At 41.4% G+C, this 21,027-nt stretch overlaps 1 protein-coding gene across 1 annotated transcript; it reads left to right on the top strand.

Annotated features, from left to right (window-relative positions):
- The first annotated feature begins 9,734 nt into the window (after positions 1-9,734).
- On the top strand, positions 9,735-12,703 carry LOC109471663 (zinc finger protein 239-like). The gene is made up of 2 exons (XM_019770999.1): positions 9,735-9,826; positions 11,431-12,703. The coding sequence occupies exon 2, from the start codon at positions 11,449-11,451 to the stop codon at positions 12,622-12,624; it is 1,176 nt and encodes a 391-aa protein (XP_019626558.1). The 5' UTR covers positions 9,735-9,826; positions 11,431-11,448; the 3' UTR covers positions 12,625-12,703.
- Positions 12,704-21,027: the final 8,324 nt, after the last annotated feature.

The raw sequence follows: 21,027 nt of genomic DNA, 5'->3' as shown, positions 1-21,027 counted from the left end.
CAACACCGTCTGCACTGTACCGGAGTTTGTACGCCGTCACCCAACGTTGGACATACATTTCGTTACCCTGGATGACGGTGCCTGTGATGGTCTTCATTTCTCCTAAGTCCACCTAAAAGACAATTTGTTTTATGACATATCAGATCTAGCTGATAACACTTGTTTGTAGCTGAAATTAGGCGGTAAGCTTTTAAGGCAGTGAGGAGTGGATTATAAACGCAGCAGATTGTAATCATTCCAATTGAAATCAAAATATGTTTTTCAATACATTATACATCCCTGCCTATTATCATGAACGTTCACCTAAGTTAGTATAGTCATAGCAAAAATTTAACTTTATTCCGACACAACTATTAAACAGAGATTAAATTTTATAAGGTCACGTGTCAGTAACCGTGACTCTTGCGAGAATACGTTTTGACGTGATTCATCATTAACTAGAGAAGTAACATTTGCAAAGCAAATGCATGATGTTTACCTTCGGACATGGTCTGCTCTGTTAATTTTTACTCAAACACATTCACATACATGTACTACTAGTAACGTTATATGGTGACATGAGCAGAACAGACCATGAGATTGCAACATTATGTAACCCAACACCAGTCACCATGATGACAGACGTCAACAAATCATGCCATTGTTCAGGTCAGAGGTCACTGTTTGGAGAAGAAGAGGAGAAACTGAGCAAAAACAATGTTTGTCCTTAATTATTCTGATATTCTTATTTTGACATCTGTTTAACCGTTGTGTTGGGGTAAAGTTCAACTTTTTACCCAAGTGTCTACCTACCTGCAACCATTCCCAGATGGTGCTTTCAAAGGGCATCCAGCATCCGAGACCATCCGCTCCGTTTAACCGACCATGGTAGGGCTCGTAGCCACTTGCCATGAACGAAGATGCAGTGACGCTGGCATCAGGTATGGCGCCAGATTCCATCCCAAGCGCGTTTAGCGGATTCTCACAGCCTGGGAGGTCTGGGTCCCCCGTGATAATTTCGATCCCATCAACTTCGACATCGACCACTTCATTACCTGGGGGGGGGGGGTGGAAGTGGATGAAGCTATTGGCATGAAAAGGAGTGTTTCCCGTTTACTACTTACAATTGTACAGGGTACAAAGCTCCTCACGTATCATTAAGATCAACCTCTCAGTTCAAACTTCAACCTGGCAAGTGTCTCACTACAACTTTCAAAAACTCTTACTTAGAATAGTACATATCACTACCGGCCACCACCAGATCATGTCCGAACGTATCCTTTGTTACTTTAAGAAATTCCGTACACAACCACTACCAACACCTCCTGTTAAACTCTTTTGATCTGCAAAACATCTACAGTTGGCACACCCTCTGTTTTTAGATCTCATTTATATTTTACTACTGCTATCATTACTATTATTATTACTGTTTCTAGTACTATTTATACCTATGTTATCGTAGTTATTACATTTGTTTTTGTTTTACTACTTACCTTTCAGATTATTGTTAGTTATTATTTGTATTTGTTAGTAGTTGTATTTTAGATTTATGTATGTTGTCATCTGGACAGGGGACATTGAAAAGGCATCAGACTATTCCCCCTGTCCTGTCCTTGTGGCAAAGTTGAAATAAATAAATAAAAAAGAATGGCATCTAGTGGTACATATTAACACCTTTATAAGTCTAACCTAAATAACACAAGAGTGTGTGGCTAGTATGGAATAGGTATGAAGATTAACAATCACTGGAGGAATTTCTGTTACAGTCTTTAACCCCTACTTCATCTCATTTTCACGCTGAAAACGGTACCATTAACAGATGAATGATGTTTCGGAACATTAGTCTGATGTTATTCCAGCTGAACAGAACAGAAAGGGTTTTTAATCTCCAAATGGGTATTCTAATCTCCAAATGGCTATGCTAATCTACAAATGGCTATTCTAATCTACAAATGGAGGCACACCCAGCCATGTGTAAGGTAGTAAAAATCATTTGCGTGTGGAGGGTGCCACACCCAATCTGCACACTATGGTTACAATATGATTTATCTCACGCGAGTAGCGCGCTACAAATGTAGAAGGATTCCTGAAAAATGTACAAGAATGGTACAGGTGAAACGGGGGGCGGTAATTTAGTTTAAGGGCATCCTATGCAATTTCAGGGCGGCAAAACTGAAAATATTCTGAATAATTCTATTTGTAATATATTGACACATACTGCCCCACATTAGCACATTTGCAGAAACAAGCCCCAAGATTAGTTCTTTATTTTCTGGTGGTACCCTAACAATCAATTCAAGTCCTTCCAGTAACCGTTTTTCGTCAGAATTTTGGGTATCTTTGCTCCATGAATGTCGATATACATTGGGACAGTGATGTACATAAGTGACTAGAACATTTAAACTTCACTGGAAGCCTTGAAAACTGTTTCACTTGAGGTAAGATGCCTTCGTTCTTTTGAGAGCAAGACGTTTGACATCTTCTCTGGAGAGAATGACAAGCCCAAATAACTTTTACTCCAGTCAGCGGTCTGTTTCGAACACACCCAAAAAATACACACACCAGTTAGAAATGTTTGTACCAGGCCCAATGCCCATATCAAACAAAACACAACAACAACAGTATACAAATCTCACCTGAAATCGGCCAGTACACTTTTACGTTTCAAAAAAATATACAAACAAGACTGCCTACCAATTGTACATTGATATGCAAATTTTCCTTATTTCACTTTCCTTATTTCACATTTAATGTATGCCTATTTTGGACCGCTTATTCTTCTGTTACTTAAGTTCGTGCTTAACTTACCTTATTTTAATTTGCCCCTTGATTGTACATAAGTTTTCTTCACTGATTACTTTATGTTGTATTATATTGTTATTATTTTATTGTGTTTGGGGATTGCCCCCAGGGTGCATTGAAAACCGCCCTCCAGGGCAATATGTTTCTCTGGTTAAATAAACAATAAACAAACAAACAAACAAACAAATATACAAAATTCTTCCGCTACTTAACAGCACTGCATATACATGTACATGTAGTCTAAAAGAACAGAGAAAGGACAGTCCGGCATTATTCAGCCCAATTCCGCTCGATGACGCAGTAGTCCTATTGTGGCATTTCTTGACACCAAAAAGACGGTATCGTATCCATCCATGATACAGAACCGTGTCTCTCTAGTTCTATGTCTGAAGACTGAAAGGGATAGGATCAGACACGGTTCTAGTCTATACAGAGCTGTGCCTAAGCACTCGGTACCGCATACAACAGGTGTCCAACTACGAGCCCTCCGCATCATCAGCCGAGGGGGCAGGTGTGATGTACCCGAACTATCTACCGTCAAGTCAAGGCGCGAGGATGCTGCCGTCAAACTCTTCACACAGATGCTACGAGAAGATCAACCCCTACATGACCTCGTCCCTCTCTCCAGATCTACAGGTACCGGTCGTTCAGGAGCAAAAACACTATCTCTATCCCCCCCGCCAGAACAAAAAGACTACAGAACTCTTTCCTTCACCAGTCAGACTCTATAACCAGACTGCACAGATAGAGTCTGGCACAAGATAATGGACCTTGTAAATATCTGGGTTGTACACCTACTGTACTGTTTTTATTGCTGTTGTAAATATATAATTTTTTTTGACATTCTATCTTGTAAATATCAACGTCATTCAGGCAACATGTTTGTTTGTCTGTTATGTTTGGTATCTTAATAAAGAATTGAATTGAATCGATGTAGAAGGAGCCTCTACTGGCAGCATTTTTTAGACATCTGTGTGTGATTTGTGTATCTGTACTTGTTTTCGTATTGTCCCTGTTTTTATATGGGCCCTTCGGCCTGAAGCAAAGAATAAAATAAAAAAAAAGAAGATGCCAGGCGCCAGTTTTTGCCGCCTTGCGTCGAAGGTGTCGACTCGGGATAATTGCGCGAATGGTTAACTTCTTCTTGTATACTGCTGAGCCCAATTTACATTTAATCAATAGCAGCTGCACACTATGAGCGTTCTTTCCATGATAGAAATACAGCCTACCTGTTACACCTGCTGCAGAGAGAAGAATGACGCAGCATGTGAAAAAGACGCAAACGTCGTGCCGCGAAGCCATCCTTCCAACGGGCGCGTTCTTCAGAGTCTTCGGGAGCAGACGCGAGGAGGCCCGTGTGACTGATGTCACTGGTCCGGTACGTCAACGACCCAACTCCTTACCTCCTTATTTTCTTATGTAAGACACAGAAAGGCAAAGACAGATCTTCCCACTACGCGGACCAACGCCACACAGACCGCTCTGCGCTTCTGTTGCCAACACTCGGATCTGCGCAACGCCCAAACCTCGTCCTTCATGGAAACAAGGACAAACGTACAAGCAATTATTTTGGGGATAAGCTTTTAATACATACATTGCTAGTAAGCGAAGTAATGCATTTTTTCGTCCTTAATGTATGTACGCATCTATTACTTATCAAAAGAAATTAATATTTTTTGTGGGAAATAAATTGTCAACGATGGTTTTTATTTTTCAAATATCATGCATGCAGTCACAACGCTGTCGACTGGTTATTGTTATACGGCTCGTATCTGGGCGTCGGCTTGAGTTCCGTCCTTGGTGCATTGTTTAGATGCAGACGGGTGAACAGAAGCAAAACGGTGAGCAACACCGTGTGAAAAAACCAACCTCTTGTCCTTTGTATCTAAACAGTCGGTATAACATTCCTTTGGTGTAACACACCAGCTTCACAGCTTCACGCAGTTTGAAAGACCATCTCTCAACTCCGGGGGACTCTTGTCACACAACAACCGGCTGTCCTGTAAAAGCAGTTGCTTCCAGTAATAAACCAACACAGTTACAAGACACGCCATGCAAGCAGAAACACATTCAGACTGCCAAAACCCAAAACTGACGCCATGAAAAAAAGACTTTTATGTATAGGTCTGTCTTAACATGGAATATTTTACCTGATGGTGTTAAATGCGCTAGTAAGTGTAGGTTTCGGCAGGAGCTCGTGCTGCATATCATCAATCCTAATTGATTAATCATGTTTTAATTGTAAATACTAGATGTTAGCTTTATGTAGTTTGTATGTCCTTGTTCTATGTTTTTACGGTCCAGGAAGATTAGCTGCGTATTCGTGTATTTGTGTACGACAGCTAATGGACTGAATAAAGTATCCAAGCTTATATATTGCACTGACCGACCTGTTACATCCTAACATTTCTACATTTATTTATCTTTATTTAACTGGAAGCGTTGTTTTCAAAAGCTATTTAGTTATTATGGCCAACGGTACTTAGTGAAGTTTTACAGGTGCCTATATAGCTACCACATAGGTCATTGACCTCATATTATATTTCTCCAGCTTAATATGTGAGGTTTTAATGACAGCGATGCACGCGGCAATACTGGCTCATGAAATATTTACAGGACAATTAGTTAAATTGTGCATACTTGTTGCGGGGCAGTTGAAGGACTGTTGTGGACTACCGTATCTATTTTTAATTTTATTCCTAACCAACGTCCTTCACAAAAATACTCACACTCGATTAACTTTATTACAACATATTTATTGCCCTTTCACACACTATGAAATGTGCAGTTATTCCTTAAAGAGGTTCATCAGTCACGTAGAATTAACAGTTAGTAGAAATTCTTCGATCAGTGACTGTATTTTCGTAAGGTAGATTACGTACCTCCAAATTTTCGGTGTCGACTGTACATCTTGATCACGGAATGACCTAGTCTCGCGAGAACACGCTAGAAAGATTAAGGAAGCGGTCCACATTCAGTTGGAACGTGCTGGGATGAATTGCAATGAAGGCGAGACTAGGTCATTCCGTGATAAAGGAGTAAAGTCGACACCGAAAATTTGGAGGTACGTAATCTACGTTACAAAAATACAGTCACTGATCAAAGAATTTCTACTAACTGCAGTTATTCCGTTGTAGAATCGAGACAAAATAAGTTGTGCATTTTCCAGCAAAGATAATACATGTACTATTGATATCTAACACAGCACAACTTATATCTAAACGATTGCTTTATCAAACTGGTAACAAAACACGAATATAGATCAGTCAACATATTAATTACATTCATATCTATGCCCAACGCATTGTATTTGGTCGATATTAAACTATACAATATAGAAGAAACTACTTAACGTTGAAATCCTTAAGCTATAGCACTTTTCATGCACAATATTCACATCATTACATAGTTTCGATAAAATGCCTAGCCCTTCCTCGTCGATGTATTGACCGACTTGTCAAATGTCCTAGAGTAACTAGTGTCAGTCACTATCATGAAAGTTCATCTGTGTTGGTAGTTACATGTTTAAGTTAAAACTTTTGTTCCAACACAAAAATATTCTCTCACCTAGAGCTTTCGACCAGTACACTCTGGTCTTCCTCAGTAGACTTACCCAGTGAAGCCAACGACTACTTTAAGACATTCTTGTTGCACCCAAGGACAAAACCCCCAAAGAGAAGAAGTGTGGTGTCATTTGCCACATCCCCTGCCAGGGCAAAAACAAGAAGGGGCCCTGCCAGGAAACGTACAATGGGGAAACAGAGAGGTCTCTAAAAGCCAGGTTTCAAGAACATACACGGCCTAGCTCTGCTAGTTCAGAGGTGTCTCAACACATCCACATAGAGTCACCCGGACATTTTGTTTCATTTGACACTGTAAGGATTTTAGACTCTGAACAAGACTATTTCTTGAGAGGGGTGAAGGGAACCATTTACATCACGGCCCATCACCCTACATTGAACCGCGACGGGGATCGACATCGTCTAACAGATACCTTTGACTTAGTGTTGACGTCACACTTCAAAGAAACCACGTGACAAGCTTCACTGGGTCAGTCTACTGAGGAAGACCAGAGTGACTGGTAGAAAGCTCTAGGAGAGAGATTTTTTTGTGTTGGAACAAAAGTTTAACTTTAAATAGTGTCAGTCACGTTTGTACAGTCACACGGTGTCTCTCATGGCCTCAACCATCATTTTCAACGTCAACAGCCGCTCCCCTACAGAGGAGGATGAAAGAAACTTTGTTAGATATGGTACATGTATGATATTAAAAGTCTTTGTCTTCACAATTATAAAACAAAGAAGTGACAGCCATTTCAAATACGGAAGAAGAGAGGCGTATGTGACATTTTCGCTAACATCATATGTTGGTCACGCCTTACAGATATTAGTGTTTAAGCACATATAGAGTTGTTTTGCCCAGGCATGGTTTGGGACAAGGCACGGTTTGGGACACAACAGTCCCCCGCGTGTCCCAGAATGTAGATTTTCACCAGGCACGGTTTGGGACACGCGAAACCATGCCCAAGCACAGTTTGGGACAAGGCATCCGCGTGTCCCGAACTGTGCTCAGTCCCCAGGCACGGTTCGGGACACGCGCTGAGTGTCCCAGACCGTGCCCGGGCATGTATTGGGACAAGGCCATCGCGTGTCCAGAACTGTGCGCTACCTGAGGCGCGGTTCTGGACAAACACTTTGTTTATCTACAAGTTAATTTGCTCTAGTCTGTCGTGGATACGCGTCAGGACTATCCAGATCCGTGCGTGGGCTTGGTGGATAAGTTGTTTCCGATTCCGGGACTAAGCTTGGGTCAGTCTGCTTTCTTGGGTGTACTACGTGCTGTGTTGTATCAAGAACTGTGTTCGCACTGTGTTGCAGAATGGTACAAGACACTCTGTTTGGATACTACATGTAAGTCGTAGACCAGCGTGAAATGTAAAAATGTACAGAGCAAGAATTACACCGATTCTTTCTTATTCTTGCCCCGACGAAAAACAAAGATGGCGGCCTAAAACAGTAAACAACACCACGAGAAGGCTCCTCCCTCAAAACAATAAGCTCCACCCACAGAGCATGGAATGGGACAAGGCCCTTTTGTGTTCAGAACTGTGCCCGGTCAGGCACGGTTCGGGACAGTCCCCACGTGTCCCAGAATGTAGATTTGCCCAAGGCACGGTTTGGGACAAGGCACGGTTTGGGACACAACACTCGTCTAGTACTGTGCTTTGCCTGCAGTTTCATGACCATCCGTAGTGGCGCTAATAAAAGAGGACGTGAGAAGAGAACTAGCCGGCAAATTTAAGCTCATTTTCACGTATTGTGTACACTATACTGAAATTAGACATATCAAAATTCTGAACCTTGCTTGTGCACTCTACTATGATTTTCAGTGAGTCGAACTTGAGTCACTTTGGGGTCCTTAACTATAGAAATCCCCATAGGGCTAAAACTGCGTTGTGCCGCCTTGACCATGTCCTGGGAAGTCCCTCTGCCGATGAGACCAATACTATTGCCGTGTAGCAACCTTTGTAGCTCTGTGCGGAGGTAGCGCCTATATATACAACGGATATGGAATTTTTAAAAATAAAATCTTTATTCGACAAAATAACAGAAATAAACACGACCTCATACCTTCGCCAAATGATGTTAACCCTTGCGGTTGAAGAATTATACAATTTTGATAATTGATTTTGCAAATAAGATCCTCATTTGCATGGGTTATGTCAGTTAATCATATTCTCCACCCAATGACAGTCTTATCTTAACAAAAAGGCTATTATAGCACTTCCTCAGAAATAATGCAAATGTGGTCATGATTTGAATAAATTATGTTTATTGATGTTCGCCTTCACTTAACTTCCAAATGTGGCAAGTATGAAATTCCCAGTAGTTACAACTATGAAATTTTAAAAATTTCCCATTCATTATGCAATATAGGTCTTCATTTACATAATCTATATCCTCAGATGTTTTTTTTCTATTCTCAATTACAAGTGTTTCATAGTCCTTTTATCGAACAAAGCAGATTTATAGAATTTCCTCATTAATTATGCAAATTAGCTCCTGATTTGTATAATTGTCATTTGATGTCAAGCATCCCTTCAGCTACCTGCATACCAAAAATCACGACAATCCGTCAACCGGTTCTTGAGTTATCATCCTTCGAAAATTTTTCAACAAATGCCCCTGCAGTTCCAGAACAAGCCGCTAGGGGGCCCAAACTCATGTCACTTCTTCCCTACCTCAAGAGCTATCTACCAACTAAAATTTCTGACCCTAGCATGTCCAGATCGCGAGATATCAAAACCGGAAGTTCTGCTGCAGTACCAAAAAAGCCGCCAGGGGGGCCGGGGTGTGTGCACATTATTTGGAAGGGCACACACAACGCTCCACATATGGGAGCCCGGATGTTAGATGACGCGTAAAAATTGTGAACTTTGTCATTTAATTTCGCGGTCAAAATGTGGCCCTGGCAAAAAAAATATCATAGATTATAAAAATAGACCTAAAAGTCTACCATGTCAGATAGAGTTTTTTTTCTATACTAGTATTTCCAAAAAGTCCTCAGACACCGTTAAATATTGCATTTAAAGGAATGGTTTTCTGTTACAGATCATTTTCTTTTCATGAGCAAGCCCGATAAGGGTATATGGTCTTAGGCCCGTGTACATTTGTTGGGTGATCAGTTCATGTAGAATCATGACATTATGAACTAAATGGGCAATTTGGCTATATAGAATGTAAATCACCTTGTCGATATATATATATATATTTATGACCTAAAACACAGGCCGGTGACTACCAGTGGCTTTTTTCCGTCACAAATTATTACCGATTACTAGCCTTTGGTCCAACGTCCATGCACATGTGTTGGGTAATCAGGTATGGATACTTGACCTCTGACCAGAGTAGTACTTCCGGGTCACGGCATCGCGACTTCCTGTCCCACAAGAACGCGGCATCTTGAGCAGTTTTCCGTCTTTGGGGGAGTTTTGCAGCGATTCAACAGGCGACTCAGCCCGGACTGTGTATCAACTAACTTCCAGGTAGGAAAAGTCGGCATGTAGTTGGTATTCAGAGGTTTGTAGAGTTGGCAAACAACGGTTCATAATATTTGTGTGGCGGCGTGCGTTTGGGCCAGTGTGCGTGTGGTCAGGGCCGTGCTGTTATAATTTCAGTCAAGGAGATGCCAATATTTGTTTGTTTCAGAGCAAAGGAAAGTCGAAGTGTGAATGTGGAACTATCTGACAAATTTCTGGATTGTACGTTTGAATGTTTGGCTCTCAAATTATTGTGTTTATAGGAGTAGGGGGCTAGGAGCTGTCGCCTGGAAGTTGAAAACGTAAACAGAGTGAGGGTCGGTAGGGGGTTACGAGATCCTGTTGTGTGTCGCATCAAAAATCGGTCCGAAAAATTATCGCGACCCTGTGTGCTACATCCTGAATGGAATGAAATTTCATTATTGTGAAGTGATACTGGTGCTGGTTATGAGCGAAGCGTTGGTCTAAGGCTATGCTAATTTTCCCCACTCTTTAGTATACTGTAAACCCCTTCGCGATCACCGTCTAATTCTCGCCTTGAAGCCAGACGAGAGAAAGTGTGAAAACAATGGAATGATGGGAGGGTGTGAATCTCCGCGGCAAAACATTTAGCCGCTAAAAGACAGTGAAACAAACAGGAGCGATTAAAAAAACTGGAAAACCGACTTTCGGGACGCTGGGAATCGAACCCGTGCCGAACCCGGGCAGCCTACTAGTACTCTCCAAGCAGAGGTTGTGCGGGAATGATCGTTAGCTTTTTATTTATGGTCCTTTTTTTCGCCACCTCCGCCAACGCACATATACTGCCTGGCCAATTTGATTCTCTTTTTTGGAACCCTGGAATCTGCTTGGAGATTGGTATTCAGGTCCTTGTCGGATGCTGCACGAGGGACTAACCACAGGACTATGAAGAGCAGACACGGTACAAGACACTGGCATATTGCCGGTACACACACACAGAAGTCGTAGGGCTTGGATAGTCATTTCTCTGTGTCTTTGTCTTTGATTCTGAAAAGAAGTCTGCTGTTATTCGTTGAGTCTTGTCATAGTAAATAGAGTTGAGATGCACGATGTGTGGGGGAGGGGGTGGTACGTACGGAATGGGTTCGCGAGGAGGTGAGTTGACGAGAAGAGCGTCTTCGTGAAAACCGTGAACTTAAAGATTTCGTGATCAAAAATGGACTTACAGTATTGCCGGTACACACGCACAGAAGTCGTAGGGCTTGGATAGTAGTCCTTTCTCTGTGTCTTTGCCAGTGAATACCCGGCTTTTATTATGAAATCACAGATTGCAAGGCAAGCAGGGAGACAGGCGCCTGGCATGATAGACAATAGATAAATGATGTCATATTTCTCACCTACTTGAGATGTACCAAAATATCAAAGCATCTGATTAGCATAATTAGATTAACAAACTGGAAACAAAACTTCAATAACCGACGGTCTATTGCAATATACATAAAAGTGGCATTTTTCACACCCTTGCACCAAGACAGCTCACTAATGTAGGCTTTCCCTGTGATTTGTATTTCAAAGGGGTTTCAGCTTTGACACTTCACTCAACTTATTTCCTTACGTTAAGAGAGGTTTGTTTCTTCTCGTCTTTACAGAAGTTGATCCAGACTCACATGGCGACAGCAGGCCGCATACATGGTTTGGATGACGACGAGAGAAGGCCAGAAGGGGCTTCTGCCGACACTGTTTCCACCTGGCAAGGTGGATCAGCAGGGGGTTCTGCCGACACTGTTTCAACCTGGCAAAGAGAATCAGCAGGGGGTTCTGCCAACATCGTTTCCACTTGGCAAGGAGGATCAGCAAAGGGTTCTGCGAGCACCGTTTCCACCTGGCAAAGAGGATCAGCAGGGGGTTCTGCCAATACCGTTTCCACCTGGCAAGGAGAAAGCTGTCAGGAGTCTGGAGAGGAAACCGGGAGGCAGGACAAAGGTGTGAAAGTGTTCAGGTGTGAGGAGTGCGGCAAGCAGTTCAGTTATCTTAGTGCTCTGGAGACTCACATGTGGACTCACACTGGGGAGAAATCCTACAAGTGCGAGGAGTGTGGCAGGCAGTTTAATCGGCTGTTTCATCTGAAAAGTCACATTCAGACTCACACTGGTGAAAAACCATACATGTGTGGAGAGTGTGGCAGGCAATTCAGCCGGCTGGATAATCTGAAGACTAACATGCGGACTCACACAGAGGAGAAACATTACATGTGTGGGGAATGCAGCAGGCGGTTCAGTGAGCTCGGAAGTCTGAAGACACACATGCGGACTCACACAGGGGAGAAACCCTACATGTGTGAGGAGTGCGGCAAGCAGTTCAGTAAGCTGGGTAATCTGAAGAAACACATGAGGACTCACACAGGGGAGAAACCCTACTTGTGTGAGGAATGCAGCAGGCAGTTCAGTGAGCTTGGAAGTCTGAAGAAACACATGCGGACTCACACAGGGGAGAAACCCTACATGTGTGAGAAGTGCAGCAGGCAGTTCAATGAGCTGGGTAATCTGAAGAAGCACATGCAGACTCACACTGGTGAGAAACCCTACAGGTGTGAGGAGTGCAGCAGGCAGTTTAGTGAACCGGGTAGTCTGAAGAAACACATGCGGACTCACACTGGAGAGAAACCCTACAGATGTGAGGAGTGTGGCAGGCAGTTCAGTGAGCTAGGTAGTCTGAAGAGCCACATGCGGACTCACACAGGAGAGAAACCCTACAGATGTGAGGAGTGCGGCAGGCAGTTTGGACACCCAAATAGTCTGAAGAGGCACATGCAAACTCACAGGAGAGAAACCCAACAGGAGTAAAGACTGGCATGCTGTTAAGCGCCAAAGTGTCGTTATAAGACAATTTGACGCACAATCTGAGTAACCTTTGTTTGTGTAAGATGTGCAAAGACACTGCATGGAGGCGAGAAAGCCTACAGGTTCGGTGTGATGATAGCAGTGTAGGAAGTTCATTCAAAGACTATCTTTAGTATGATATTAGTAATAGCAAATTGTTTGGTTTACATTATCTCTTTTAATTCCTGCATTGAAGGGAGAAGTAGATGATCCCTTTAGATTGTATACATACCTTTACTTACACATGATGTACAGTGTTCATTTCTTCATTTATTTTTGCCTTTATTTTGGCATATATAATACCTTTGTTTTGGAGACATCCCTAATTTAAAGTTATAGGTGATATAGTCTCAGTCCTTTGTCAGGGTAGAATTAAATGCCAAATGTTCCACTAGAAAATTAGTCATCCAGGGACATATTTGTTTTGTTATTTTTAGCATGTTGAGTATTTTTTGTTGTTGTAAGTTGACTTATGTTTACTTTTAAAACTCACAAAATATGACTTACATTTTAGATGGAAGTTTACTAACATGCAGCAAATGCTAACAGCATTAGTTTACCTGTAATAAGACTTAATATGCTGTGCAGTATTGTTCTCTTAGGTACTTTTCTTACATTGTTGTTCCGTTGGGTTAGCCGTACCTAACTGTTATTGTTTTTATCGCATTAACTTTGATGGTATCGATTAGATGTACATAACTAGTAACTGACATCGGGAAGTGATTGTACACTTGAGTTAGCGTTAGGTTTGTATGAATATGCGTACTAGTTTCGTTTTCCAGTTGAAGTTTCCTAGACAAAGTGTGTGTCCATATTTTCTATTTTCTGAATTGTATCTTTTTACTACGTATACTTTCAATTCAGTCTGGTGTTGTATTTTATTTTAGGGGATATACCTTTTCAAATGGAAGGTATCAGGGTCTTGATATGGAGATTACATGAAAATTAATCTTACGTAGTCAAGTTGTTGGTGCGTACTTTTTGTGAATTTTGCATTTTACTGAATCAGTTTAGACGTTGATGTTTGAACTTTTCCCTTTATTCTTTTAAGGGAAGCAGGTAGCCTTGGCTCTGCACTGCTGGGCCTTCTAAAGGCCTCTTTTTTGTGTAAGACGTGCCAAAGACACTGCATGGAGGCGAGAAAGCCTACAGGTTTGATGTGATGACAGCAGTTTAGGAAGTTCACTAGATAATCACTATGAATTGCATACATGTATATTATATTGTTCATTTCTCGAATTTAAGTTACCTTTATTTTGGCATGTATTATCCCTTTCTTTTTGGTCAAGCATCCCTTCTGTTATAGGTTATATATATTACACAGTCTCCTTCGTCATTGTAGAATAAAATACCAAAAATGCCAAGTAGAAAATTAGTGTTCCATGGATCTTTTTTGTTGTGTTATTTTCAGTTTGCTTACTCTTTATACTTTTTCCTTGTCATAGATATATTTTCTTTTTACGCCGTTTTGAGAGAAGTTTACTAACATGCAGCAAATGTTTCGGTTTACTTGTAATTGTCTTCGTCAGAAGGACTATGAAATTGTCTCGCCGGAGTGTGGGGAACTGCGGATTTTGCGATATAACTCTGGCAGGCATGATTCGACGTCCATGATTTTGGCAGGCATATTACCGCTGTTGAGGCCGAAGTCAAGTACAAGTTTCGGCTTCGTGGGGGGTCCGTGCGTCACGTTAGTGCTACCTTTTGTTGTTTGTGGCTTGTTAGCAAGATAACTCAAGTTATTTGTAAAATGTTGATTATAATTCTTGGTGTGGTGCTTACTATTGTCGGGACCAAGGTTAAGTTCGTTACTGAGCTTCGTGGGGGGTTTCGTTGTGACTACAGGGGGCATTTTGTTAATTTTTCTTGTGAGCAGGATAACTTTTGTATGTGTGGATGGAAGTTAATGAAATTCGATAGGCATATTACTGTCGTGGTCTCCAAGATTGAGTTCAAAGATGAGAGTCGTGGAGGCCGTTATGTCCCCGTAATAGGACCTTTTGTGTTTAGAAATTCCCCACCTACATCTGCTTGGAGACAGCCGACAGCTGGATATAGCCGGGGAACCCCATAATGGGATGGGATCAAATGACGTTACATTGAGGGATTGTACTATAACTTCAGCAGAGGGAGGATAGGTTGGACATATGTCAGGTTATTTTCTACGGCCACACCAAGTAATTGCTATGGATGACGTTCCACTGGAGACCTTAAATCTAATTACCTTAAATTTAAGGCAAGCGCGCAATAAAAACACGAAGGGCCGAAAAACGAGATGCCTAGATTTGGAATATACTAACTGTAGAAGTACAAATGTTAGGACACAAAGAACACAAGTCTTCTATTTGTCATAAAGACAATTAACAAAACAGCAGTAGTCGCCCTGTTCTGATTCTTTCCTTTATAACATCTTCTCTTATTATATTTTGCGGCGCTGTCGTGATACTTTCAACACAGTAAGAATTTCTTGAACGTTTTTTTCCAGTAACAGTCCAAACCCAAAGTAACGGTAGGGGGGGGGGGGGGCGTAACACGGGGGACGACGCATCTGTATAATCTGCGGCAAACCGTTTCAGGGTGTTCTGTACCATAAAAATAGTACAGAGATTCTTTTGTTCTTTAGACCAAATTGATTATTAAAAAGAGTGAAGAATACGCATGTTAATTTCTCTAGAACGATGTACCTCTGACGAAGACATGAGATCTCCGACCTCTACTTAGACTTAATACTAGTATGTTGTACGGTATTGCTCTTTTAGGTATTTTTCTTACATTGTTGTTTGGTTGGGTTAGCCTAATTAATTGTTATGTTGTTATTTTTAATAATTTTATCGCATTAACTCTGACAGTATCAAATAGACGTTGTACATAATCAGTAACTAACAGCCGGAATTGGTTGTTTATTTTAGTTAGCGTTAGGTTTGTATGGATTTACTACTAGTAGTTTCATTTTACAGTTGACGTTTCCTTGACCCATATTTTCTCTTTACTAAATTATTATATCGTTTCACGTTTTTTCAACTCGGTGTTTTGCATTTTATTAGAGAGGATATTCCTTTTAGGTGGAAGGTTACGGGTCTTGTTATGAAGATTACATGAAAATAAATCTCATTGGTGCATGAATTGTTACATTTCAGTGTACCAGTTTCAAGCTTGGTTGTTAGAACTCTTCGAATTCCCTTTATTGTTTTCTAGTCTCATTTTCGCTAGTAGCGCGGCAGGTGGTGCAGTCACACGACAGTATCCACGAACAAGACATGTCCACACAGAAGTATTGATTAAATCTATTAAGCATAGTCGACTGGAACTTTCTTTTGAAGAGTACTATCGTTTTCCAATACATGTATTATTTTTTATATAATTTACGGCATGTATTTTTACGTACTGAATACTTATTTATTTATTTATTGCTCTTAAAAACAGTTGGGTGGTACCTTCAGTCTCTGAAAGACTGATTTCCAAGGTAGCCCAACAGAACATACACAATGGACAACATGGAATACAATAAAATTAAACAAAATAAAACAGATTAATCAAATGATCAATCGTAGCAAATGACAATAAATGATATAAGCAGAGGGTACACGTAATCAATCATACAAACACAACGGAACAACCAAAACAAATAGTCAAAATCGTTAGGCATAGTCGTATTGTCAAATAATGACAGTCGGTTGTCCGTGAGGTCAGGGTCAGAGGTCGTATGTTCTTAGCGCTACTTTAAAGGCATTTATTGTTGATGCCTGTTTAGTTACCGTGTTAAGCGAGTTATAGGCTGAAGCTGCTCTATACTTAAATGTTCTCTGTCCAGTTCTGTTTGTGTATTTGGGTTTACGCAGTAGATTTGCTTGTCTTGTGTTGTACTGATGTGTTTGGTGGTTGTAGCTGAAACAGTGTAGCAGGTAATCAGGTGCAAGTCGCAATACAAGCTTCCACTTGGGAGGTTGCAACAAATTCCAGCAAATCATATCAACACATTATAATATACATAAACGTGTCTTACAAGAAATACGTCTAACATTATTTCATAAAAGCTAGAATCTACATGTATATTGAAAAAATAAGCAGAACGCCAAATCCATTTCAGTTTAAAGGCATCCATTCCGGTTTTTAGGGATTAGAAACCCGATTTTTCAAACCAATGTTATAGCCATTTATTTACATACTGAGTTGAAACCACACAATCCCAATGTATATTGACCTCCATGGTGCCCAAACGTCTGACAGAAAATGGTTACTCGAAAGGCCCTTTGCTGATTTTAGGGTAGCACCCAGATAAAGGACTCATCTCGGGGCTTGTTTCTGTAGTTTTAAAAGCCCAAATTTTGAAATGCTTGCTCAAAGATGCTAATGTAAAGAAGTATGTGTCAATATCAAAGATTGCCTTATTCAGAATATTTCCAGTTTTGCTGCTCTGAAATCGCATTGGATGCTTTTAGTCTAAAACACACTTTCTAACAATGCTAAACAAATTTTAGTTCTTCGCGGCAGTTTGGTTTGTTCGAATGACATTAACCGTGGAATTATGTTGGCCGCGCAAAATTACAACACATAAACAAAGCGCTTCTAGTTATATGTGTCCTGCTATGCTTTCCTTCTCTTCTAGGATGGGAGGTTTGACTCATGCAATCAATTTGTTTTTTTCAAATATCTTGTAAACGCCTTTTTTCATTTTAAAAGTGGCTGCAAGAATTTAAGTTGTAACTAACTTGAGTTCGCAGTCACTTGTCCTTTTATTTGTATTCATCAGTGTGCTTCCGAATAAAAATAAATCTGAGGATGACGTTTGAGACTCTGGACCATACTAGAATACAAATTGTTCACTCGTCTGTTGCTGGACAACTTCCATATAGGATGCCCAAATCCTCCGCAATACTATGACGTGCCATGGTAATGTTTTCGCGTTGCTGTCCATACAAACTATTTCTTGGAACAGAAGGGGTCGTTTCGACTTGGTCCGCATTTGCCGCACAGTACTGTGGTGCTGAGTTATGATTGCCTGGAACACTTTCATTCTGATACAGGTTTGTGTCTTCATATGCTGAATTTGCTGCTATTCCGTACGGCCTTTCGTTTGTGTCTTCATACGCTGAATTTGCTGCTGCTATTCCGTACGGCCTTTCCTCCTCATCAGAGTCAGTTTCATCGATGTGGGAAGCAGGTTGCCCGGGTGCTGCTTGTAGCTGGTCCGGGCCTGCAGCCCCAGGACTGGGGTTGTCTTCATCTTCACACACAGGCAGAGGCGGCGGTGCCGCAGAGGCGTAGTGGTGGTCCTGTCCCTCCTCAGTGTCTGCAGAATGCCCAGGTGTATCATCGTTACTGTACTGATGGATTTCTGCTTGTGTAGTAAGGGCCGTGTCCGTAGCAGCGGTTTGAGTTTCGGCCAAGTGGAAATGTCGTACGGAGGAAGTGTTCGGATTGAGCTCTTCCTTCATGCAATGATTTGCTATACTGGACACGGCAGGAACACAGACAACCATAGCTTGCACTCCTACACGAAATGTCGCACTAGCCGGGTTGATATCATTTCGGTTGGCACTGGACCGTTTTCTCCAACACACCACGACAGTGGGAATAACTACCAAAAGGAATTTAGCAACGGCAATGCCAACGATTAGCAAAATGTTGGGTCCAGGTACATTTTTGGTTTCTGAAGTAACGTTGCCAGTAACACAAAACTTAGGATGAATTGAACCTGATCGAAACCCGGGTAAACAACAGAGCTTATTCGTAAAAGTAGCGGGACAGTTGTCTAATTTGTTTTTATCTGTTGTGGTCATTGCATTAGTCGTCTGGTGGTGCCGTCTCTCGCTGATGTTCTTATTTACACAAAATACAAAATCATAGTTTACTTTGTAGTCACCTTTGTCTGCTACAAAGGTATATACGCCAGAGTCCTTTTCTGTAAAGTTTTTGATCGTAATGATGTCGGTATAGGAGTTAAGATGACGGCGTCCGCTCGGGGTGTTCCAGTAGTAGGAGTTAGCTGAACGTGACACTATATCAATAGCGGTCTTTCGAGGTAAGAGAACGTCAGTGTTTTTAATTATATTAAAGCTGACGGGATATATGCCGAAGTATTGAAACCTTTCTGTGACAAATAACTCTCTGTTAACGAAAGATCGGTTATTTCTAGTACGGATTATATAATAAAAGCTTTTAGAAATGTCTCTGTTGTTTGAGTCGCATGGACAACGCAAAGGGTTTCCTCGAAAATCGTAAGAAGTCTCTGGACGTACTGTTTTGATGTCTCTCGGTATCTGACTGATGTGGTTTGTTTTAATTCCGACCAAATAGAGATGTTTACTGGGGACTAACTTGATGGCCTCCATCGGAAATACAGAAAGGCGGTTTTGTGAGAGTTCTAGGTACTGCAAATTTACCAAACCGTAAAAAGCTTTTTCTGATATGTGAGAAATGTAGTTATTTGAGAGGATTAGTTTGGACAACGTCTTGAGTGTAGAAAAGGCAAACTGACGAAGAGAAACGATGTCATTTCTGTCGGCATCAAGATAGATTAACTGACGAAGCCCTTGAAACGTTTGTGGTACTATTTGTTTCACCTTGTTCTTGTCGATAAAAAGATATCGGATTGCAGGAGTTGTGTTGAAAGAGCCGAGGTGAGTTATTTTGTTATTTGACAACCTAAGTGTGTGTGTGTCAGGCGCGATGGAGGCTATCGGGACGTGTGTTAAGTTTTGTCCTGTATAATCAGCGGTATAACCAGTGATTTTTTCAAAACTAGTGGTTAACAAAGTGAAGATGATGACGGTAGACATGGATTCCATTTTGCGTCGCGGCACAACAATGCGCTGTTTAAACTGTGGAAACAAACAAACAAACAAACAGACGAAAAATTACAACAAAAACAGTCTCGAGTGCATGACACAAAAGGGAAAAACCTGAATTCAAACATGTCTTCTATGGTATGTGTCCAAATGAACTCCGGATGAAAAATGACTTGGAGCAATTTTGATATTTGATGGAGGCACACAGAGACATCATGATAATCCCTTTCTTGAAAAATCCAGTCTATAATACAGAAGTTTGGCCTGTTCCCAAAATGCCAGAACTATGTCCTGTCTATCCCTTTGCGTTGAATATATCCTACTAATAAGAGTCTAAGAAAGGCAACGATACATTGAACGAGTCAGTCAAGTATGTTGTGTCAAATACGTCAAAAAGTGACGACTGAAATGCTTCAGGCATGGAAATTTTAAGAAAGTAGAAACAAACGAAATGGAAAAATAAACTGATGCCCTCTAAAGAATCTTTATAGTCCCAGACGTTAGCACAAAAAAGCACTTGCTTGTGCTTCAGGTTTCTTTTTTGTCACCGTTTCAAGGAAGGGGAATTTTTGAAAGCCAAAATCCACGTGTAGTTCAAAGATGTGCTTTTTTTGCTCAAAAAGATGAAAAGTTTATTGCAAATACATGCCCAGTGGCTGATTGCAAATACAAACAACATGTATGAAAAAGAAAATACAATGATATGAGAGACTAGCCTCTATAGCATGCCAAAAACTGGGGGTTGGGGGGGGGGGTCTTCAGGGTCTTTCGGCACAGAAGCGATCTCAGGCAGTGAAATAAGACGGTCCCGCCCGCTAGTCTCGTCGAAACAAGACCTGATACTCCAACTACAGCAGCTACAGCAACTACGCGTAGTTAAACAGCATTTCAAATAATATAAATTTCCTCAAGGTGGTAGACTCTAGGTGTGTATCGGCACAGAAGCGATCTCAGGCCGTTAAAAAAGGCGGTCCCGCCCGCTAACCTCATCAAGACAAGACTTGAGACTCCAACTACAGCAACTACGCGTAGTTAGGCAGCATTTCAAATAATATAACTTTCCTCAAGGCGGTAGAGTCTAGGTAGGTGCATATCGGCACAAAAGCGATCTCAGGCCGTGAAAAAAGACGATCCCGTCCGCTAGCCTCGCCAAGACAAGACCTGATACTCCAACTACAGCAACTACGCGTAGTAAGACAAGACAAGACCTGATACTCCAACTATAGCAACTACAGGAACTGCGCGTAGTAAGAAAGCCTTTCATGCAATATACCTTACCTCATGCGGTGGACTCAGGTGCCTATCGGCACTGAAGCGATCTCAGGCCGTGAAAAAAGACGGTCCCGCCCGCTAGCCTTGCCAAGAGAAGACCTGATACCCCAACTACAGCAACTATGCGTGGTTAGAAAGCTTAAGCCTTTCATATAATATACGTTTCCTCAAAGCGATGGACTCTAGGTGTGTATCGGCAAAGAAGCGATCTCAGGCCGTGAAAAAAGACGGTCCCGCCCGCTAGCCTCCGTAAGACAAGACCTGATACTCCAACTACAGCAACTACAGCAACTACAGGAACTACGCG

The sequence above is a fragment of the Branchiostoma belcheri genome, unplaced genomic scaffold (assembly GCF_001625305.1).
Source record: "Branchiostoma belcheri isolate BF01 breed outbred unplaced genomic scaffold, Haploidv18h27 scaffold252, whole genome shotgun sequence".
NCBI classification, from domain to species: Eukaryota; Metazoa; Chordata; class Leptocardii; order Amphioxiformes; family Branchiostomatidae; genus Branchiostoma; species Branchiostoma belcheri.
The sequence above is the reverse complement of the archived record's forward strand: the minus strand, read 5'-3'. Positions and strand labels throughout refer to the sequence as shown.